This window comes from Danio rerio, chromosome 12 (genome assembly GCF_052040795.2).
Source record: "Danio rerio strain M-AB ecotype USA chromosome 12, GRCz13ab, whole genome shotgun sequence".
Taxonomy (NCBI): domain Eukaryota; kingdom Metazoa; phylum Chordata; class Actinopteri; order Cypriniformes; family Danionidae; genus Danio; species Danio rerio.
This window is the reverse complement of record NC_141032.1, coordinates 47,415,158-47,439,675: the sequence shown is the minus strand read 5'-3', so window position 1 is coordinate 47,439,675 and position 24,518 is coordinate 47,415,158. Positions and strand designations below refer to the sequence as shown.

The following is a 24,518-nucleotide window of genomic DNA, read 5'->3' as shown; positions in this document are numbered from 1 at the left end:
GGGCTACGTTTCCAGAAAGAGCTTGGGTTGAAAAAAATAGTAGTTACTAGTTACACTAATAAAACAACATGCAAATAAAAAGCCATCAGCCTTTCCATTTTTTGCAACCCCTGGGGTGATTATGTAATATTAAAGACACATCAGATTGATTGTAAGGTACCAGGTTAAACGTTCTGACATCTTTACGGCACTCATGTACATTAAACATAAATACAGGCCACAACTGAACATGGAGGATGGTCTCCAAATGGTGTTCTTTAAAACTAAATAAGGAATACACTTGGGCCTATTGGTATATGTGCGCCGGTGTGTAAGGTTTATATATTTATTACCACCTCAGAGGATATTGGGGGTTACGAGTCACAGGCATTGTAATTTTGGGGGTAAGTTTGAGAACCCCTGACTTGGACTAGAAAAAACTAGATTATTCTGCTTACCCCAATGGCAGATCATTTTGGTTGATTTAAGGGCAAACTCTTGCCAGGAAAATGCTTCTTGATTTAAGAATTTTGAGATATTTAAACTAGAAACAAGACAAAAACTATAAGTAACTTGAGCAGTTTTGCTGTGGACTAAGTACATTTTTAGTTCTGTATCGGTACTTTTACTGAGTCGCTACTATGTTTATTTTTACTTGTATACAGTGATTGGCTAGGTAGAGTAATCAGTCCTGTGTCAATCAATCAAATGGATCAGACAGACCGAACTCAAGACATGGATGCTTTAATAATGCTGCAAACATGTACAGTATGAAGCATTAGCATTTATTCTTCATTCATTTATTTTCCTTCGGCCTAGGTCTTTTATTCATCAGGGGTCACCACAGCGGAGTGAACTGTCAACTATTCCAGCATATGTTTTACACAGCAAATGCCCTTCCAGCTGCAACCCAGTACTGGGGAACATCCATACACACTCATTCACACACATACACTATGGCCAATTTAGTTAATTCAATTTCCCTATAGCTCACGTGTTTGGACTGTGGGGGAAACTGGAGCACACGGAGGAAACTCCCGACAACACTGGGCTCAGTGGTTAGCACTGTGGCCTCACAGCAAGAAGGTCGCTGATTCGAGTCTCAGCTTGGCATTTCTGCATGGAGATTGCATGTTCTGTTGGCGTGGGTTTCCTCTGGGTGCTCCGGTTTCCCCCACAGTCCAAATATCCAAATACATGCGCTATAGGTGAATTGGGTAAGCTAAATTGGCAGTAGTGTATAAGTATGTGTGTGAATGTGAGAGTGTATGGATGTTTCACAGCACTAGGTTGCAGCTGGGAGGGCATCCGCTGCATGAAACATATGCTGGAATAGTTAGTGGTTGAATCCGCTGTGGCAACCCCTGATAAATTAAGGACTAATCCGAAAGAAAAAGAATGAATGAATATTTAGTTTCAGTTTTATTTTTAGTATTTCTAGTTTAGCAGAGTTTAACATGTTCAGCTTCGATCAGAGCTTTAGTAATAAAAGTAAAATAATTGCATGAAGAAATATGCATTTTTAAACAAAAACATATTAGTGTGGACATGGCATTAGCTTCCATTCACTAAAGTAAACTTGTTGCTATAGGTAAAACGTGACTTTAGTTGTCTAGCTGTGGTTTTGGGAAACGTAAAGCCCTGATTGGCTGTACACATTGTGCATACATTGCAGAAGTTCACCAGTAACTTACTGTAAATCCTCTACAGCAGAAATACTGAATTTACATTTACAGCACCATATATCTTGCTGTATATATATTTACAGAATTGTAGGTATGTCTTTACTATAAAATATACAGTCATTTTCATCATGTGTCTTTAAAATACAGTAACATACCGCACTACTGTCCTGCAATGAGATACAGTTCATAATACAGTTAAATACTGTGCCATTTACAAAAATCATTGCCAGCGTACCTGCTGCTGTGAGCGATGATTTTCGTCTCTGCTGGACCTGCAGCTTTATGTTTGCGATGACGGCGGCGGCGTTCAGGGCCAGAACTGCATCTGCGCCCACATCAGAGTTTTCTGACAACAAACACAAACAAAAAATAAGAGTCCAGAAGGCCTGAAACACTCTTCACATGACAAACGCTTCTGGCTGCTCAAGCTGGATTCTGTTCTGGCTTTCAGAGATGATGCAAGTGAGCCACATTTCAAGGCAGAAAGCCATGCGCTTCTGCTAAGCCAGAACTACTGTTGGTTAAAGTGCTGACATACTTGCAGAGCTAAGCTAGAGACTGTGCATTCAAAATGGATTCAAGCCAGAAGATGGGGTTTATAAAAAGTTTGACTTTTTTTGAAATATACACTACCTGATAAAAGTCTTGTCACCTATCCGAGTTTTAGAAACAACAAATAATAAGTTTACTGGTAGTTGATCTTTTGGAAGTGAATGGCAAAGGCCTCTAGATTACGCTTATTTTAGCAAAATAAAATATGATCATCTCTTGATTTTTAATGATTTCATAAGGACAGTAAGGTCTGACTTTGCTTAGACAAAAGTCTTGTCACTTAACAGAAATAATGTCCAGTATAGAATATAAAGTCCTGCTGCAGTGGAAACAGAATGAATATTGTGTCTGACTCCATCATGAGCTTGGAGGACTGCATCCATACATCTCCACACTGACTCAGATCACTTATCAATAAAGTCATCTGGAATGGCAAAGAAAGCGTTCCTGCAGGACTCCCAGAGTTCATCAAGACTCTTTGGATTCATCTTCAATGCCTCCATCTTACCCCAGGCATGCTCAATAATGTTTATTTCTGGTGACTGGGCTGGCCAATCCTGGAGCACCTTGACCACCTTTGCTTTCAGGTGCTTTGATGTGGAGGCTGAAGTATGAGAAGGAGCGCTATCCTGCTGAAGAATCTGCCCTCTCCTGTGGTTTGTAATGTAATGGGCAGCACAAATGTCTTGATACCTCAGGCTGTTGATCCACTCTGCAGATCTCTCACACGCCCCCATACTGGATGTAACCCCAAACCATGATTTTTCCTTCACCAAACTTGACTGATTTATGTAAGAATATTGGGTCCATGAGGTTTCCAATAAGTCTTCTGCAGTATTTGTGATGATTGGGATGCAGATCAACAGATGATTGATCAGAAAAATCCACCTTCTGAGACTTTTCCAAATGATGAACTAGACGTCAATTTTTTCTTTGTTGCTCTTACAACTAGGATCATTACACCACCACCACCAGCCTAAACCTTTGATACAAGGCAGGATGGATCCATGCTTTCATGTTGTTGTACTCAGACCAGCCAATCTGGCACCAACAATCATGGCACTTTCAAAGTCACCTAAATCCCCTTTCTTCCACATTCTGATGCTCGTTTTGAACTGCAGCAGGTCGTCTTGACCATGCCTACATGCCTAAATGCACTGAGTTGCTGCCGTGTGATTGGCCGTTTAGATATTTGCGTTAGCAAGCAGTTGGACAGGAGTACCTAATAAAGTGGCCGGTGAGTGTATATATTTGTAAAATCTAAATCACAATTATCCTTTAATTTTTATTTTCAAACATTAGAAATCCTACAAATGCATGACTTTATAATCATATACTACATTAGACACTAAATAATATTAGATTTAATTTTGAGCATTTAGAATTACTGTGAGTAAAAATGATTGTTTCCTGAAGTTAGTCAGTTGTTAATAAAGCTATTAAAATTATATTTATGATTGTGATGTACTGTTGTTCTCAAGATCTTTAATAAATACAAGCATGGCTGTAAATGCCATATAATCACAATTTACTTATAATTGTTATGATAATAATCCGAATCGCCTAATTTGCACCTAAAAGTAAAAATAAGCTTCTTTTTTTGGTTGTTTGGGTTTTTATTAGTTTGCTTATTTTTTAAATATTCATTTTTAATTGACTTTTTTGAATTAATTTAATGTTAAACTGAATTAAAATATTACAATTGTTAAATATTATATAATACATTTTTTTCTTTGCAACTCTCTGAAATGAAAGTTTTTACATGCTTCATTTTATTTCAGTTGTTTATTTCACTTCAGGCAACATATATTATAAGTTTTATAGTTTTATTTTACCACAGTAATGAACTACTACGTGCTGCATGTCCTCAGACAGTTGAATGTGTGTATGTGCACGTACATCAGTGCCTGTCAGATTTTTCTAAATTCCCACTGAAGCTGAAAAAGCAGCGCTGAAAGCAGGGCAGAAATAGATTATGCATGCAAAGGGGTGGGCAGGAAAATGAAAAGATGAGAAAATGCATGACAGAAAGAGTGAGACAGGAGAAAAAAAAATCTAGCCTTTCAGGGTAGTCCACCAGTATGTGTGGATCTGCCATGAAAAGCTTCAATTAAAGCCCTCTCTCTCTCTCTCTCTCTCTCTCTCTCTCTCTGCACAATAATACTCATCTATTATACATCAGAGCAGAACCTACAGTGTGTTCTTGTGTACCGCTAAAGATCCACACTGGCTCTGCTAATACCTGACACTTTCAGCAGTGCTAGAGGAGCTCTGAGTGCTAACTTTTCTACATCTTAGCATTTAAAATTCAGTGGGAAAATGCCCTAAAAGTACTAAAAGGTAAAAATATGACGATAAATAAATATAAAACAAATGACGTATTAATATTTATGTCTTTACTTACTCTCATACTTACATGCTTATATATTTACATACCCTGCACATGCATACACACATAATTAGACACACACATACGGGTACAAACACTACCAGAAAAATGTCTTGTCGCCTATCCAGGTTTTAGAAGCAACAAATAATATAAAGATAAATTATAATAATAATATGACTCAAATCACTGATTAATAAAGTCATCTGGAATGGCAAAGAAAGTGTTCCTGCAGGACTCCCAGAGTTCATCGAGATTCTTTGTTTTCATCTTCAATGTCTCCTCCATCATCTTACCCCAGACATGCTCAATAATGTTCATGTCTGGTGACTGGGCTGGCCAATCCTAGAGCATCATGAGCTTCTTTGCTTTTGAGGAGATTTGATGTGGAGGCTGAAGTATGAGAAGGAGCGCTATCCTGCTAAACAATTTGACCTCTCCTGTGGTTTGTAATGTAATGGGCAGCACAAATGCCTCAATACCTCAGGCTGTTGATGTTGATCATCCACTCTGAAAATCTCTCGTATGCCCCCATACTGAATGTAACCCCAAACCATGATTTTTCCTTTACCAAACTTGACTGATTTCTATGAGAATCTTGGGTCAACAGATGATTCATGGGAAAAATCCACCTTCTGCCACTTTTCCAAATGCTCAACTAGAAGTCAAGTTATTATTTGTTGGTCTTACAACTGGAATTGAAGTTTACATATACTTACCTATTGGTAACGCTTTAGTTTAACTAACATTTACTATTGACTTATTACCTGCTTACTGTTAAGATATTAACTGTTTATTAGCATCTAAATAGTATTTTTGTTTGTTTAACCTTGTTTTAGACATCTAATTCAATCTGACTAGGTGTTCCATTGAAGTCAATAGAATATTATTAGATATTTTTTTTTATGAATTACTTGAATTAGTTTCTGTTTAGTGTCTTGTGTTTTCATTCGTACTTCAGTAAAAAAGTAAATCTAGTAAATCTAGAGTGTTTAAGAGACCACATGGTCACCAGTGGACATTTGAGTGGCCGAAAAGTGGCCGAACCACACAGCAAAAAAGGCAACCCAAGCTCATTCTGAAAATGTAGCCCCGCAGACGTTTCTGGAGACCGCGATTTACGTAGCCGGAGGTACGTATGGCCGTATTTCGTTTTCTCTTTGCACTCGCCAGCTGGGCTGACGGCTCGCCGCCTCAATGTGGACGGCTTTCCCGCTGCAACCAGTTTGTCCGGTTAGCTCATGCTGTTACGTCGGCGGAGCGGAGGCCCAGAGGAGGAGCCGGCAGCATTCGACGACCGGGTTCGAGTCTGAGGAAGAGCGGTTCCAGAAATCAGGCGAAACAAAAAACAGAATCCAAAAAATAAAGTGACCGAGTTCATAAGGGGGCGAGAATGCAGTGAAATTTGAAAACGCGGTCAAAATCAGATGAGGGCTTTTCGTTTTCTGCACGGCTTTCGTAAATCGTCGCTTGGGTTTAGGGAAGAAGGAGGAGGAGGTTGACTGGGTCAGCCGATTGGCCGGCCGCCCAGTCAATTGTTTAGTCATTCAACCAGTCGGTCAGACGGTCGCTCAACAGCGGCCTCCGGCGGCTTTTTACACAAGAACAGCACGGGTGCGAATGGCGCGCATGCTCACGAGAGGCATTCGAGACCCGAACAAGCGTGCACAGAGGCCTCTCGCGTATTCGCAAAAACAAAAACTGCACAAATACGTACTTCCCTGGACGTATTTCACGGTCTCCAGAAACGTCCGTGGGGCTACGTTTCCAGAATGAGCCTGGGTTGAAAAATGGTGAAGAAATGGTTTGCAGACGAAATCATTAACATTTTGTAGTGGCCCAGCCAGAGTCCTGACTTAAATCCAATTGGGAACATGTTAAGGGAGCTACAGATCAAGGAGATGGCAAGGAGACTTTTCACAATATTTCCTATATTTTTTTCTTCTGGAGAAAGTTATGTTAGTTTTATTTCGGTTAGAATAAAAAGGATTTAAAAATACGGTTAATATTATTAGCTTCCTTAAGCATTTTTTTTCTTGATTGTCATTACACAGACATTGGGGAAAATATTAAAGAATTCTAATTTAACAGGAGTGCTAACAATTTTGACTTCAACTATATACACCAATCAATGTTTATTTTATTCCAGGTAACAGAAAAGATGGTGGTTCTGCTCATACCTGGTACTTTCAGCAGTGTTAGCGGCGCTCTGACTTCTGAAACCGATTCCCGAAATCCCTCAGTCTTCAATCTCCCGTCTGCGCCGCTGGAGGCCGAGCGACTTCTTGCTTCACCAACACTGGAACTAACACAGTCAATATTTGTCTTGTGGGCAACGGCAGAGCTCTTGTTATTCAGCGCTGGATCTGCAACAGCATTAAATGTGGGTTCTGTGTTGTTAAACAGGCTTGCGTCGCAGCTCAGAGGCCTTTGACGTGGATTGTTTTTTGCTGTTGTGTTGGGGCTGGCGAGGTGAAGAGATAAAGTAGATCTCCACTGGTTTCCTCCAGGCTCTAGAGATACAGTTAGTGCTTGGTTTACTGGCGATGGATTGACCTTAGGTAGATTAATAGCCGAGTTTTTGAGTCCTTCAGTGTAGCTGTGTCTGTATTTAGGATTCCCTCGACTGAACTCCTCTCTCTGTTCGGTCATTTTCACAATGGTGGCTTTTCTCCTCAGCACTACACCATGGTCATTCAGTTCCTGATTTAAAACAGCAGGCTGATTGGTTGTTTTGATCTGCTGTTCGGTTACATTGACCACTAGGGGTTTTCTTCGGTCAATGTTGAGGGAATTTGTCGAGTTCAGAGGGCTGGAAGTGTGTGTGACCTTCTTGGTAGTGATTGTAATTGATGATATGGAGGAGCTGAAGGACTCTGGTGCACTTCCACGTCTGAATACAATAAAAAAAACAAGATTTGTTCGATCAAACACATGAGAACAAACACTATAGTAGATAATAAAGTGTATTTGAACCATACTAGTAAAGTAAGAGCAGATCACGTGAGAACTACACACATGCAACCAAAAGAACTACAACTACCAGGATGCTTTGCGCAAATAAACTCCCACTACAGCTGACAACAATCTGGACACTCCCAGACACAGCTAAAACACATGTTCAATGATTAGCTGGACTATAAACACAGCACGCGCGCACACACACACACACACACACACACACACACACACACACACACACACACACACACACACACACACACACACTCTTTTCTTGGCTGAGTGTTGTTATTGCAACACCATGAAGTGTTTACATTCTTAATCACCTGTTTCTAAATGGTCTGTTGTGGACGTATCCCCACCCCAAACACCCCCCACCCTCAACCCACGGGGCCCAGAGAAAGTTGTGGCCAAGTTAAGACTGAAAATCACCCCAGAGTGGATAAAATCATCCCCACGACCACATAAGAATTAAAACGAGTCATGCATATTTCATGTATTTTAAGTAAATCCATTGTTTGTTTGTTTTACCGCTGTATGGGATGTTTTGGAAGTGTGTTGTCAGGATGAGACTGGCCCATGTCCACCTTGCTGTTTTTGGAATTCCAGGCCTGTGGTCTGTTTGGTCCTCCCTCTGAGCTCACGGATCCCAAAGCCTGAAAAAGCACAAATGAAATCCGCTGAACTGGGCTTTGTGTGGATGAAAGAGGTTTTCTCTGCCTCCTGCATGCACAATAATGCTTTCCACAATAATCCACAATGCAACAAATCGCCTCGATCCAAAACCGTTTCCATAGCAACATTATCAGGGTTACGGAACCTGGCGGGGAAATCCGGTTAAGTTCAATTAGGATTCAAAGCACTTCTTTATTATATTACAAGAATCAGCGGAGAGTTTGACTCTTGTGAAGACAAAAGCTTTGATTAGAGAGAGACTGAAACACAAAGGCGAGTGTACATTTTATATTATTGTAAAATAGTGAATATATATATATATATATATATTGCAAACAGTGCAATAAGCAGACACACAGAGATTTATTCAGAGAACATTTTCTACCGCTATAAAAAACACAAGGTGTTCGGTTTAATTCAGTGCAACAGCTTGTCCCGTTGAGGGTGATTTGTATGAAGACCATCTGAAATTATGCATGCAACCTAAAGAGCAGTTATAATGTTTCTTAGAGAAAGACAGCTGAGGAACAGGAGCACAACACAGGCATAGTTGAACATAAATTTCTAATATTTGTTTAAAGCTTCATGAGCATCAACATGCCAACAGACTGCATTTATGTACTAAAAACCCATATGGGTTAAGTTTTAATTCAATGATTATTGGGAAAAAAAATGATGATAGATATAGATAGATAGATAGATAGATAGATAGATGGATAGATGGATAGATGGATAGATGGATAGATGGATAGATAGATAGATAGATAGATAGATAGATAGATAGATAGATAGATAGATAGATAGATAGATAGATAGATAGATAGATAGATAGATAGATAGGACAGTAAGGTCTGACTTTGCTTAGACAAAAGTCTTGTCATTAACAGAAATAAAGTCCAGTATAGAATATAAAGTCCTCCTGCAGTGGAAACAGAATGAATATTGTGTCTGACTCCATCATGAGCTTGGAGGACTGCATCCATACATCTCTGCAATGACTCAAATCACTGATTAATAAAGTCATCCAAAAGTTCTAGATATTCTAGAGTTCGTCAAGATTCTTCATCTTCAATGCCTCCTTGATCTTACCCCAGTCATGCTCAATAATGTTCATGTCTGGTGACTGGGCTGGCCAATCCTAGAGCACCTTGACCTTCTTTGCTTTCAGGAGCTTTGATGTGGAGGATGAAGTATGAGAAGGAGCGCTATCCTGCTGGAGAATTGTCCCTCTCCTGTGGTTTGTAAAGTAATGGGCAGCACAAATGTCTTGATACCTCAGGCTGTCGATGTTCATCCACTCTGCAGATCTCTTGCACGCCCCCATACTGAATGTAACCCCAAACCATGCTTTTTCCTTCGCCAAACTGATTTATGTGAGAATCTTGTGTCCATGCGGGGGATAACTAGAAGTTATTAATAGTTGCTCTTACAACTTTGATAGACAACAATACAGACAGACAGGCAAATATATAGATAGATAGGCAGGCAGGCAAGCAGACAGACAGACAGACAGGCCGATAGATAAACTGTAGTAGGAATATAAAAAGTATTTTTGCATCATGTAAAAATAATAACAAACAGAATGTTGTTCACACTAAATAAAAACAGTAACAGATAATTTAATCTGATCTCATCTTTGACCCTACAAACCAAATGAATGGATTGACAGTGAAACTGACCTGCTGGAGAACCGGTGTGGTTTTTTCAGCTGTCCTCCAGTATCTGAAGCCTGCAGGGTCAGCTCTCTTAGGTTCTCCATCTGAATGAAACACAAGTCCACTTTGAGCTGCGTTCTCCAAGTCTCTCATTGAGAAAAGAAAGAACAACTTAGAGAGAGAGAAGTGATCTGGGTATTTCTGCTATGATGTAAAACACAGAAGGGTTTCCTGCCGCTCCTGTGTCATAATAATGCCGCATGTGTTTACACTGTCAACATACTGCTGAAACCAAAATTATTAGCCCTTTTTTTCAAATATTTCCCAAATAATGTTTAACAAAGCAAAAATAATTCACACTATTTCCTACAGTATTGTTCCTTCAGGAGAAAGTCTTGTTTGTTTTATTTCTAGAATAAAAGTAGTTTTAATATTTTTTAATCCATTTTAAGGTCAATAATATTAGCTCCATAAAAGAATATATTTGACTTTCTACAAACCATCATTATATAATGATGTTAATTACCCTATTTTAGTATAATTAACCTGGTTAAGCCTTTAAAATGCACTTTAAGCTGAATATTATATTCAGGTGCATCACAAGACCCAATTTCCTAGGGCTAGCGCCCCAGTTAAAATCATAAGTGCCCCAGTAAATGCTTTGAGTTATAATTTACCTTAATTGTAAGTGTATTATTTAAGAGTGGTAATCCAAGGATAAATACGTTATTCTCTATATACAACCAAAACAAATGCTTTCAAAAGCATTGCAGCATCGAAAACAAGACAACTGCACACCTCACACACGGTGACAGCAAGGGTGCGCGACGTAGCCTATTTGAGGACCGGGAAGGAGACGCAAGATTACCAGGAGATTATCACTCGTTTGCAGGCATCCGGGAGACTCACAAAACTTCCCGCCCTACTCATAGTTCTCTCTTCATATAGCCATATGCTTATTACATATCCATAAAACACTGGGATATAACCGCGCTCTGATTGTATCGCTTTTTTCACTGCAATCGATCCGCTCCAGAGTTCGTTTCAATCAAGCCGAGACCACCTTATTTAAGCGATCTCGGAGCAATTGATTTGGCGCGGATCCTAGCACGATTGCTGGTTTCACATATGCCAAGCGAACTGCGCTAACTGGGCAAACGAGACAGGTTCCGAAACAAATCTGTAGGTGTGATAGCACTCTAAATGTTGCCATAGGGCTTGCACCTGCCAGTTGCGCCCCTGACCTCTGTATGGACGACTTTTCCGCTGTTACCAGTTATTCCAGTTATCTCGCCATGTACGTTGGTGCACTTCAGACGGAGAGAGGAGTTGACCACAATGATGGGATTTGAGTCCTGCAAAGAACGGTTCCAGTAAGACAAAAACAAAAAAAATAAAATAAACAAGTAAATAACGGTGAGAATTTGTTAAAATATTGAAATGTGGCTTTTCTTTTTCTGCACTGCTTTTTTTTTATAATTATTTTTTTGGGGTTTTCAACTTTATTTTTGATAGGACAGTATAAAAAATTGACAGGAAAGCATGGGAAGGAGAGAGAGGGGAAGGATCGGCATAGGACCACGAGGCAGCCTCTGGTGGATTCGCAAAAAACAAAAACTGCAAAAAAAAAAAAAAAACGTAGCTCCTGGGACTTATTTGGCACTCTCCAGAAATGTATATAAAGGTACATTTTCAGAATGAGCTTGAGTTGGTAAAAGCCCTTAATGCAGAGGTGTTGGCACGCAGTGATGTTGTAGTTTTATGATGATGAACTTATTTTGACTAAACATGGCGCTTGTAAGTTAGATTCTTTTTGTGTGAAGCAGAATGGAGAGATGATGAGTCAAGGTGCCCTTACCCCAGTAGTTTTACTGTCATCATGACAAAAATAAAAGAAATCAGTTATTAGAAATATGTTTATGTTTAGAAATGTGTTTAAAAAAACTTTCTATTAAACAGAAATGGGGAAGGAAAAATATACAGGGGCTGATAATTCAGCAGGGCTAATAATTCAGACTTCCAACTGTATATGTCTGCTTAAACCGACTTAACCTGCAACACATACAGGTGCCATCCAGGCTGCGGGATCTGTCTCTAACGGGAACCGCGGCGCCACCCCGGCCGTGATGGATTGTTCTTTGTCAGGGTTGCTATGGAGACGCGGTCATGCCATTGTCTGACAGCCGAGCTGCCAGGAGAACTATTTCTTGCCGTGTTTTTTTAGGCAGGTAATCGCACTTCACACTGGCAGCTCACACCTGACAGGCAGCTATTATAGCAGCATGCTCTCACTGTGCGGGGCAGAGCGGCACACACTCCTGTCAGCCGCTCAGGTGTTGTGTGTCACAGTGGCACGTCAGGGTTTTGCAGAGTTTCTGGGTCAACATATCAAACATCATTCCTGTCTGAGCGTTGAATCCAAATGCAATTCTGACCCCAAAATCTAAACATGCCTAAAAGTTACTGTAAGTTAGCATACACACTTTACCCGCAGCTTAAAAATGCTAATTTCCTCTCCATATGCACCAGATACTTTCTTTCTGAGAAAATATTGAAATACTGTGCAATTCTGAGTGTGCTTTACACAGGTGAGTGGGTTTGACAAACCACTTGGCTGTAGGTGACATACTGTTTTAAATAAATAACAAACTAAAGATCAATCAAATAACAAAAATAAATGAATACAAATAAAAAACAAACAAACAATAAATAAATATCCAAACAAACACAACAAAAAATCTAATAAATAAACAAATAAATTAATAAATAACCTAACAAACAAGCAAACAAATAAACAAATATAAATAAGCAAGCAAACAAATAACTTAAACAATCAAACAAATAAACAAATATAAATAAATTAATGCACAAATAAATAAACCTAAGAAACAATTAAACAAAAAAAATCTAACAAACAAATAAACAAAAACAAACAAAAAACTAACAATCAATCAAACAAAATAAATAAATAAAAACAATAAATAAATAAACCTAACAAACAAGCAAAAATTAATAAACATACAACCAAACAATAAATAAATATCCAAACTAACAATCAAATAAATAAACAAAAAATAACCTAACAAACATTCAAACAAATAAAGAAAAACAAACTAACAAACAAAAAATAACATAACAATCAAACAAAAACAAAACTTAATTAAAACAAACAATAAATAAATAACCTAACAAACAATCAAACAAATAAACAAAAATAAATAAACAAACAATAAAAAATGTCTAAACAAACAATCAAATAAATAAACAAACAAACATAAATAACCTAACAAACAATCAAACAAACAAGCAAACAAACAAATACATAAACAAACAATAAATAAATAGCTTAACAAACTAACTAACAAACAAACAAATAAATAAACAAACAAACAAACAAACAAATAAATAAATAAATAAATAAATAAATAAACATTCATACATTCATTCATTTTCTTTTTGGCTTAGTCCCTTTATTAATCTGAGGTTGCCACAGCAGAATGAACCGCCAACTTATCCAGCATATGTTTTACGCACCCTTTCAGCTGAAACCCATCCCTGAGAAACACCCATACACGCTCCAATCATTAACACACACACACACACATACACTACGGACAATTTATCTAACCAAACTCACCTATAGCGCATCTGTTTGGACTGTGGGGGAAACTGAAGCACCCGGAGAAAACCCACACCAATAAGTGTGGTTTATTCATAAACTAATTTCGAGAGGATCACGTGCTTATAATCAACACGGCTGGCTCCTTGTTAGCTCCGTAATCAGCACTATTAGATGATTACGGAAGCATTATAAATAACTTGAGTTTTTCACTCTAGTTATCTTCGTCTTGAAGCTTCCCCCCTTTCCACCCCTACATCCTCCCACTTTTTCTGATCGGGCAACACGGTGGCCCAGTGGCTAGCACTGTTGCCTCACAGCAAGAACACTGCCGGTCCAACCCATCGGGCTGGTTGGTGTTTCTGTGTGGAGTTTACATGTTCTCACCGTGTTCGCGTGGGTTTTCCCCGGGTTCCCCGGTTTCCTCCCACCGTCCAAAAACATGAAACATAGCCAATCGACTAAAACAAATTATCACCCAATACAACCTGAGTTTACACTTCTCACGGTGACAAGCAGGGGAGTTCTCGAGACCTACCTGACCTCGAATTCCCCTCTTGCCCTTCTAACGGGAGGGAGCCCCGGGCTCGAGGATATTACGAGCTCAGGGCTCTCTCCCGGGACAGCATGCCAAATACGCTTTATTGACTATCAGCTAAGTGTGAACTCTTGAAGGGGAGAACATGCAAACTCAGGGATGGCACTGGCAGGTAGGGGCCCTATGAAAACATTTGTGTGGGTTTCACGGATGAAATTGAAAAGTGGGGGTTGGAGGATGGGGGTGCTGTCACAGACGAAAGTGAAAAGCAGGTGGGGGTGTGGTGGATGTAGGTTATCCCGGACATAAGTAAAGAGGAAGCCAAGTACAGACGCCAAATAGGGCCCAAATTTGAACAAATCACAATTTTAAACTTAAAAAAAATCCCAAAGCTAATTATAGGGTTACACACTAAAAATAGACTGAATCTGTGAAATAAATTAAAGAAGGCTGAAGAAAGGCTTACATTTTGAATTCCTCACCACATCTAAATTCATCTGCTTTCTGTCACTATTTTGGAACGGTACAAGGCATGGGATCTGAAAATGCAGTTCGATGCAGAGAGAAACAAGCCGCAAGTGTCTGACCCTCAGTCACTCTATGTTCACACACACACACACACACACACTCTGTTTAGCATGGCACTCATGTCCTGTCAGAGTCTCCCACCATCTGGAACTGATAACCGGTGGAAAAAAAGAAAAAGATGAGAGAAATTCCCAGCCAGTTGTGATGTAAACAAGATCTGGTGTTTCCTGCACGACTGCCTCCTGCTCTCCTCTTCTTCTCTTGACTCTTGAATCCTGCTCTCTGTGCTGTAATTACAGTGACGCTGTGAGCATCGTTATACGCTCGTCTCCTGCTGTCAGACCCAGAGAAACATCCCAGCACCGCTGAGAGGAGGAAGACACCAAACACACACAAAACCAGAGGACACTCCACTGACACAAACTCCAACCAATCTGCTTCTAAAGCCAAACAACACATTACTGAATCCCAATAATCTGCTGCCATGGCCTCGATATGATCTAGCAGACGACAGGAACTCATCGCAGACATCAAAATGTGCTATTAACAATACATTAACTACCACTTGTCTAAGACTAATGTACTTTGTCAATAATAATGGCATCTCCTTTACTTTGTTCTTCAGCAGAACATCTTTGAAAACATTAATTACATGCACAGCTTGAATTTCACTGCAGATGGTATTTCACAGCACCGTTGTGTAAAGCTCCAAACATGAATCACTGCTTTTCGCCAAGAACTTCATTCAGAAATGCGATTTTAGATCGGTTTTATTTTATACGCACCGATTGGTCTTGGTCTGTTGTGTTTGGCAGGAGAGCTGAGCAATACTGGGGTGATGGGAGACTTCAGTTTCTGCAGAGAAAACACACACATGGACTTTAGATAAAACCCCCTGTAGAAACCACACTCTTTACATGCACCAGACACTTTCTTACAATCACTATTTTCTGAGTTTGTCTCACACAGGTGAGTGGGCTTGACAAACCACTTGTAGAAAACACACTCTTTCATCTCTGGCCCTCTTCCGGACATTTGCACCAGACACTTTCTTACAATCCCTCCATATCTCTTGGAAACACTGTGCTTTTCTGAGTGTGCCTCCCACAGGTGAGTGGGTTTGACAAACCACCCGTAGAAACACTTTTCTCTCCAAATGCACCGGACACTTCACTTAAACCAACCCAAGCTCACTTTGAAAACGTTTCCCTATATAAATTTCTAGAGAGCACCAAATAGGTCCCAGGAGCTACCTTTTTTGTTTTTGCGAATCCACCAGAGGCCGCTGTGTGCGCTTTTTCAGATCTCCAATTTCTCTCATGAGTGCCATTCTCGCCTGTTGTTCACCAACATACATGGTGAGTGACTGAACAAACTGGTAACCACGGGAAAGCAGTCCATATGGATGTAAGCGGTCAGCTGGTAAGAGCGAAAAATCATACCAACCATAGCATTCGTTTTAAAAAACGAAATGCAGCCACACATACTTCTGGCTACGTAATCCGTTATCTCCAGAAATGTATATAGGGCTACATGGTCAGAATGAGCCTATGTTGGACACTTTCTTACAATCACTCCATATCTGTAGAAAAACATTGTACATTTCTGAGTGTGCCTCACCCCTGTGAGTGGGCTTGACAAACCACCTGTAAAAAACATACTCCATCACAGACACTTTTCCAGACACTTTCTTACAATCACTCTATATCTCTATAGAAACATTGTGCTTTTACTGAGTGAGCCTCACACAGGTGAGTGGGCTTGACAAACCACCTGTAGAAAACACACTCTTTCATCTCAGACACTTTTCCAGACACTTGCACCAGACACTTTCTTACAATCCCTCCATATCTCTATAGAAACATTGTGCTTTTCTGAGTTTGCCTCACACAGGTGAGTCGACTTGACAAACCACTTGTAGAAAACACACTCTTTCATCTCTGACCCTTTTCCAAACACTTGCATACAATCCCTCCATATCTCTTGGAAACACTGTGCTTTTCTGAGTGTGCCTCACACAGGTGAGTGGGCTTGACAAACCAACCCGTAGAAACACTCTTCTCTCCAAATGCACCAGACACTTTACTTAAACTAACCCAAGCTCATTTAGAAAACGTTTCCCTATATACATTTCTCGAGAGCACCAAATATGTCTCAGGAGCTACGTTACTTTTCAGTTATGGCGAATCCACCAGAGGCCGCTGTGTAAGCTTTTTCAGATCTCCAATTCATGGGTGCCATTCTTGCCTGTTGTTCACCAACATACATGGCGCGTGACTGAACAAACTGGTAACCACGGGAAAGCAGTCCATATGGATGTAAGCGGTCAGCTGGTAAGAGCAAAAAAGGAACAGCGTCATACCACCCCATAGCGTTCGCTTTAAAAACGTAATTCAGCCACATGTACTTCTGGCTACGTTAATTCACTATCTCCAGAAATGTATATAGGGCTACATGGTCAGAATGAGCCTATGTTGAACACTTTCTTACAATCGTTGTGAACTGGATTAAGGGATGGTGATCTGTAATCTGTCGACTTTTAATGTTGAAAGTTTAACTCTACAGTTTAACAAAATGACTTTTATTCACATTTTAGGAGCTTGAAATAATATCAGCAATAATAAGTAATATATAGAGAAATAAGTCTGTAAAATAACAGAAAATGCACTGGCAGTTTATTACAAGGTTTTTGTACCATAATATACAACTCCAACCCAGGCAATATATCACTTTAAACTATTAAAAGTGTTAATTAAAGTGACTTTTTCTAACTTTCAAAATCCCATAATCCAATTCAAAAGCATAAATAAACGGGGGAAAATAATCAAAATAAAAACATCCCAGCTGGCACAGCATGTGGTTGCAAATAATTTATATGGGCTGAACTTAAACAAACAAATTCAATTGGATATTACTAAATTTAATCTGTTTAAGTTCATCCCATATCAATTGCACTGTAAAAAATGAATCTTGAGGCTTGTAATTTTCATTAAAAAATTGAGGTGGTCATTAAAAAGAATGGTCATATTTACTTTTAAAAATTTATATTTTGGATTTATTATAAAGTATTGGGAAGACTTTGCTTATAAAATCAAGAGATACATTTTACTTATTTTATTAGGGAAACCAGTGCAATTATTACGCTTAATTTGAGAAACCAATTAAGCTAACAAAATTGAGGAAAGATGGCATCACGTTTATTTTACGAAAATTGACTCAGTTATGTGGATTTGATTGAGATGTTTGCATTTGAATCTCAAAAACGGCAGTGATCAGACGACATTTTGAAGCAGCAGATCAACAGCGAGCATGTTAAAAGGTAAGCATTAACAGTTTATCATTTTTATTGTCTTAAATAAGCTCTTTCAGGAAAGCTTGTTCTGGAGTCTAGTTTGATCAGGCAACATTAAAGCGGGGTGGACAAACAACAGTGAACTTGTTGGTTAGTCTATGTTTGCAACTACTTAGCTTAAAAAATTGAGTAAATCCAATGAATCATTGTTTTTCAGTGATTGAAACAAAGCTGAATTGAATAGAAAAAAAATGTATCTGTATTGCATTAAGGTTTTCAGCATGACATAAGTATTCAGAGGTTTAAGCGTAAGATGACCGAACTGAAAGATGTCTGGTTCACAAATGCTTTAGGATTAATTTCCCTCCTCTGAGCACTGTTGTGATCGCGTTGTTGGCTGGGTTGTGCTTGAATCTATTCCTTCCTAAATCTGCTCTGTACGGATCTGAGCACTTGCTGACAGAGCGGTTTTATCTCTACTTCGCCACTGAAGTTCGCATACTGCACTTGACAGTCATCCAGATATTTCTCTCTTCGCCTGCTTTCAGGCTTCTATCATTCTCTCTGACTCTGGCATCAGTCGGCGCTAAGGTAAATCAGGTCTGAGAGCTCGGTGGTTCATTTTCTGGGATTTGTTCCCAGGTGGAGAGGCGAGAGTGATTGTTGTGTGGTGGCAAGAGAAAAAAAAAAGTCTCTGAAAGCTTTTATCTCCAGTGCGGATGACTCAATCTTTCTCTACTTTTTAAGGAGGAAGAAAGTTTGATGCTGTAAACGATGTGTGATATAGTGCAGTTCACTGAAAAAAATGATTCAAGAGAATTACAATTCAAGGTAAGTGTTGTAAAAAATTAATATAGGCTGAATTTAAACAAACTAATTACATTTAGTAGTGTTCAACTTAATTTGTTTGTTTGAATTCAGACCATATACAGTTGAAGTCAGAATTATTAGCCCCCTTTAAATTTTTTTCTTCTTTTTTAAATATTTCCCAAATGATGTTTAACAGAGCAAGGAAATTTTCACAGTATGTCTGATAATATTTTTTCTTCTAGAAAAAGTCTTATTTGTTTTATTTCAGCTAAAATAAAAGCAGTTTTTAAATTTTTAAATACCATTTTAGGGACAAAAATGAATAGCCCCTTTAAGCTTTATTTTTTCTCGTTAATCTACAGAACAAACCATCATTATACAATAACTTGCCTAATTACCCTAACCTGCCTAGTTAACCTAATTAACCTAGTTAAGCCTTTAAATGTCACTTTAAGCTGTTTAGAAGTGTCTTGAAAAATATTTAGTAAAATATTTTTACTGCTATCATGGCAAAGATAAAATCACATCCATTATTACAAATTAGTTATTAAAACTATTATGTTTAGAAATGTGTTGAAAAAAAATCTCTCTCCGTTAAACAGAAAAAGGGTAAAAAATAAACAAGCGGTCTCATAATTCAGGGGGGCTAATAATTCAACTCTTCAACTGTAAATTGTTTGCAAAACAGCATCTCAAAAAGCTCAGGATTTTGGTATTACAAAATTCACCAACCCTATGAGGAACAGTCACAGTGATGCTGGCCTAAGAAAGAACAGAAGTGTGTTGTTCTAGCTTGACCTCATTATAATGCATGTCTAATTCTGCAAGTGGCATCCAGTCATAATCTCTGAAAGTTTTTTGGAATATTTAATTTAATTTCATGCAGTAAATGTCAACTTTTGGTTCAGTCCAAACAACATTAGGCAAAAAAATAAATACATAAGAATGAAAAGAAAGCCATTCAAATGCATTAGACATAAAAAAAAAAAGTCTTCAGAACAAGACTCTTTTAGTATACATTAATAAACTCTGTCAAATCCTGCATCTACAACCTGTGCAGAAATCAACAGCGCAACTGGATTGTAATGTACAGGGTTTGTGCAGATATAATGTCAAGTTTAAGACTTGTAAGGACCTTTTTAAGACCATTAAGTATTTAATTTAAAGGTGCAGTAGGTGATCTTCCTCAATGCTAACAGCTTAGCATAAATCTCTGAATCACAGTCCCTACCCTGATGTCTAGAGCCACGCCTCCTAAAACACAAGCACCGCAAAAGAACGGTCTCTTATGTGTTAAAAGCGACTAGTGCTTGTCCAGCGGCGAGCAAGCCAAACTGACATGCGATTTCAGAGCAAATATTTAGAGTTGCATGGTAAACAATATAGGGAGAAACTAGGCAGAATAGCGCTATTTACTGGTGTTTTGTTGTTTAACTAATTAAAATCTACATTATCGATGCTGTAAAAGGTCCCTTATGAAACTGAAAATAGTCTTATCAATCTTTCACCGGAAGATTTTAGTGGCTGAACAGCACTTCTGTGAAGATATAACCCATTTGTAACAACAACATCTAATGTTACATCAGCTCTGCGTGAAGCTAAAACAGTTTTAAAACAGAACATTACCTGTCTAAGAGAAATCCTTCAGACATGGTCATCCTTTCTCCAGCGTGCTAAGGTAACTCCAATATTGATTCAGGTTTGTAGAAAGTTTTGATTCAGCAGGTTTTTACCAATAGCTCATGCACATGCTCTCTCTCGTGAACGTGCGGCGGTCGGCGGAGCTGCGTACAAAAGGCTGCGCAGTAGTTCAAATCTGCATTTGCTGACAGACAGATTGGGCTACTTATCGGACTTATAAGAGATGTCAGCCTGACTATTTAATTGGATGAACATTTTTTTTTTGTTTTATGCCTTATCCAAAATTTAAAATACATTAAAAATACGTTTAGATACCCCTCGATCCGGTTGTGTGTTTACTGGGAGCACAGCCCAAAGAGATGTTTGATAAGGAATCAAGATTTGTCCTAAGGATATTATTACAGGTTGCAAAAAAAATGATAACAGTACATTGGATGGAAGAAAGTTCTCCAAAAGTGTCTCTGTGGATTCAGAGACTTAAACAGATCTATATAATGGAAAAAATGACTGCATGTCTATGGATGAAAACTGATATTTTTCTAAAGAGGTGAAAAAGTATTACGACATATTTAGATATGTATATTTAGAGATTGCTTAACCTCACCTTAACATGACTGTTATTTGATGTAACTACTATGCAATACAATGTAACTTGATGTACAGATGTATCCCCTGGAAAGTAATTATGATGGCAATACCTTTTATTTTAATTTTTTATTATTATTATTGTTTTTGTTTATTTTTTATTATTATAATTTCAGTATTTATTTTTTATTTTTTTTTATTTTTTAGGTTTCCCCTCGTGTGTAAGGGGTAAAATTTTTGGGGAAGGGGTTGTTCTGTAAAATAAATATAGAGAAAAATCTTAAATAAAAAGTTTCAAAAAAATAAAAAATACGTTTAGATCAATTACTTTAATCCTTACTATTAGACTGTGAGGAGACTTTGAACCAGCACAACAAAAAATGCTTCTGAAGACTAACACCTACTGCACCTTTAAGACCTATATCACAATATCAAAAACACGCACACACATAAGAAGAAAATGCAAGATCAGAAAATTAGTGGTAAAATAAATGTATTCAAATTGACCCTTCGCTAAGCCACACCCAAACACCGCCACCCACCATAGCAACTGTAGCTACGCGCAGGGGCTCAGTCAAGCTTTCGAGCGAGTGCATATGGATTGTGCAAATCTGATACCCGCTATCTTTAAAGTTTGGACGAGATGGTGGAACTTTTTCCCTTTTCAAAACCAAAAACCCAAGAGGAGAAACGCCAGCGTGGATCAAATTGTCTGAGGGGCGCTAAAGGAGCGGAGTCAAGTTGGTTTTGTTTTGATAATCCAGACACATTCAGTGATAGACCGACAGCAATATCACACACCTCTTACCCTAAACAGATCTAAACTGTGTTTCCTACAAAAACACAAAGCTGGTTATGTGTCCCAGCTGCCTTACTCCTTTTTTTCGCTCGATATTGTGAGTGATGCTCCGTTTAACGTTCTACTCACATAACCCCAATTTTCTACGATCTCCTTTGGCTTCCAGTTGCATATCGCATTGAATTCAAAATTCTTCTCCCTGCATTTAGATCCCTAAATAGCCTAGCACCTTCATATCTCTGTAATATGCTTGTCCCCTACACCCCAACTCGCTCTTTATGTTCTGCTGACTCTGGCCTTCTCGCTGTCCCTCCAATGTTTTTCTTTTGTTTTTGTTTTGCCAGTATTGCTGTTTGCAGTATATTACAGCACCTTAATGCACTTTAGAACAGGTTTTTACAAAAATGTACTGTGTACAAGTGTATTGTGATACTAAAATATCACAATTGTTTTGTGAAACTTTGCTCTTTTTGTAAAATAAAATGTTTACATTTAAGACCTGTATATTGTCATTACTTGCAAGTTGAACTACATATTTTATGTTGAGTTTAATTGAAGAAAATGTGGAAACCGATTGCACGTAGTTTCTTTAGTTGACATTACTTAAAATGGTGGATTAAAGCAATGTTGAGACTACTCGCATTTAAGATGTTAACTGAACAGGGTATAACAGCATTAGTTAAATAGAGTTAATAAAGTAATCTTACTATAAAGCCCTAAGTAAGGTTACTAAATATACAAGAGTATATTAACTAGAATTTTCTATTAAACTAACTTGATTTTTACCAGTTAGTTTACTTTGGAAGTCTTAGGTTTCATACTTTAAGCCAATAATTAAACTTAACTTAAGATTTCCTTGTAAGTTTATATTGCAATAATAAGGCAATCGGTTTCCAAACTTTTTTTAAGTAAACTGAACATGTTAGAATTTACAGTGTACCGCCTCTCTTCAATGGAGGGCAGATCATTTAGTGTTATTGCACCCAAACTCTGGGGGCTCTATTTTGACGGTCCATGCGCAGAGCGCAAAACGCAGGGCGCAAACGCTTTCTGGGCATGTCAGAACGCGTTTTTGCTCATTTTTAACGCGTAATTTTCTAATAATCTGCTTTGCACCGTGGCGCATGGTCTAAAAGGGTTGAGTTTATTTTCTTAATGAGTTATGGGTGTGTTTTGAGAATAAACCAATCAGAGTCTCATCTCCCATTCCCTTTAAGAGCCAGCTGCGTCACGCCAAGAGCGCATTTGCTATTTACATGACGCAAAGTAAGTCTAAGTGAAAAAAAAAGAGCGTTTCACTAGCAAACAGTTAACAGTTCACAGTTTTTTTTAACAGAAAACTGTTAAACAGAGCATCTACTGCGTGAGAATGAGAGATAATGGATCAACTTTCACATTCGCTCGTGGATAGGGAAACCTTTACGCACAGACATCAATTAGCCTATAAATAAATTATTTTGTTTGTTAAAAGCAAATATTCGTTTCAAAACTATTTCTAAATTCAGTTCTAATTTCCAGCAAACGAATAAATGAACAATAATAATGAAGTGTGCTCAAAAAAAGTGTGTTATATCCTAAAACACATGCTGTGCCCCATATTGTCTAAAACCTGACAGGTGGGCAAATCTAAGCTTGTTTTTAATAAAACAAATATAAATATGGATTTAATAAATAATACTGCTAATAATAATAACATAATACTAAAGCAAATTGTTATGAATGAACTGAAAAAGCCTCCCGAGATGAAGAAGACATAAAAGCAGTGGTTTTTTATATTTATGTAGGCTAGAAAATAATATGTTTTGTAATATTTTAATCCTTTATATTTATATTCTATATCTATTCTTATTATATCCTATATATATATCCTTAATATTTAATTTTTTTTATATGTAAAAATATTTGCCTATTGCTTTCTTGTGTGTATTAAGCAGTGTGTAAGCGAGGCGCAACTCTGCGCCGGAGTTTAGACCGGGTTTGTTTTGGTCTAATGAAAAATCTATTATAGTTTCGCAAAATAGCGACGCGCCAGCAGTGCACCTCAGAACGCCTCCCTTTTTAGACCAGAACACCTATGGGCGCACAAATGAGCGCTAATGCATTTGCTATTTAAACAGCGTAGCGCAACGCCTCAAAACGACTCTTGCGCCAAGCTGAAGCTACCAAAAGACTATTGCGCCGCGCCTAGCGCCACACTGCGCCGGGTGTATGATAGGGCCCTGGAACTCTCTACCACGCTCACTCCACTCTGCTAAAAATAGCTCTGAATTCAAACCCTTACTTAAGACTCACTTATTTTCTAAATGCTTCGCTTCTAATCTGCCAAACTGGCTACTTTATCTGACCCCCCCCTCTTGTTTGTGTAATTCCAGTTTGTTATATTTGACTTCAGGTATGTTTGTTTATTTTTTTGTTGCATTCCTTGTAAAGTGTACTTGAGCTCTGGAAAGGGGCTATATAAATAAAAACTATTATTGTTATCATTATTAAGCCTTCACTAATAGCGAATAGGTCATGAGTTATTGATCCGGAAAATATGAATCTGTTGCTAACTTTACTAAACTTCATATTTCCATCTGTTTCACGCTACGAATATTTGAAACTACAAATCAACAGAACAAAACCGAGATATGATCACAAAATGAGCACTTGCGATCAATATACTTTACCCCCAGCTGTTTTTCAGTAATTTATAAAGAGCACACAAACATGCTGACAGTAATAGGTAACTTACGGTACATTGTTATGGTCAGTGATGCTAATATTCTTCACAAATCCATCAGTTTTCCCTTTCTGGCTGTTCTTTCTATTAG

At 38.3% G+C, this 24,518-nt stretch overlaps 1 protein-coding gene across 11 annotated transcripts in view; it reads right to left on the bottom strand.

Annotated features, from left to right (window-relative positions):
- si:ch211-232h12.2 overlaps positions 1-24,518 on the bottom strand; it is a 47,103-nt gene that overhangs the window by 19,807 nt on the left and 2,778 nt on the right. For 6 of the 11 annotated variants that reach the window (XR_015504579.1, XR_015504581.1, XR_015504583.1 and 3 more), the window contains 5 exons: positions 15,364-15,433; positions 9,918-9,997; positions 8,095-8,219; positions 6,783-7,495; positions 1,900-2,010 (listed from right to left, as the gene is read on the bottom strand). Coding sequence is in view for 4 of the 11 variants with exons in the window: in XM_087276912.1 (XP_087133038.1) it covers positions 1,900-2,010; positions 6,783-7,495; positions 8,095-8,219; positions 9,918-9,997; positions 15,364-15,433 (1,099 nt within the window). In the remaining 7 variants the exon portion in view is untranslated. Of the gene's footprint in view, positions 1-1,899; positions 2,011-6,782; positions 7,496-8,094; positions 8,220-9,917; positions 10,040-15,363; positions 15,434-24,518 lie in introns of all 11 variants that reach the window. The other 5 variants (XR_015504580.1, XR_015504582.1, XR_015504577.1 and 2 more) reach the window with 1 other exon arrangement.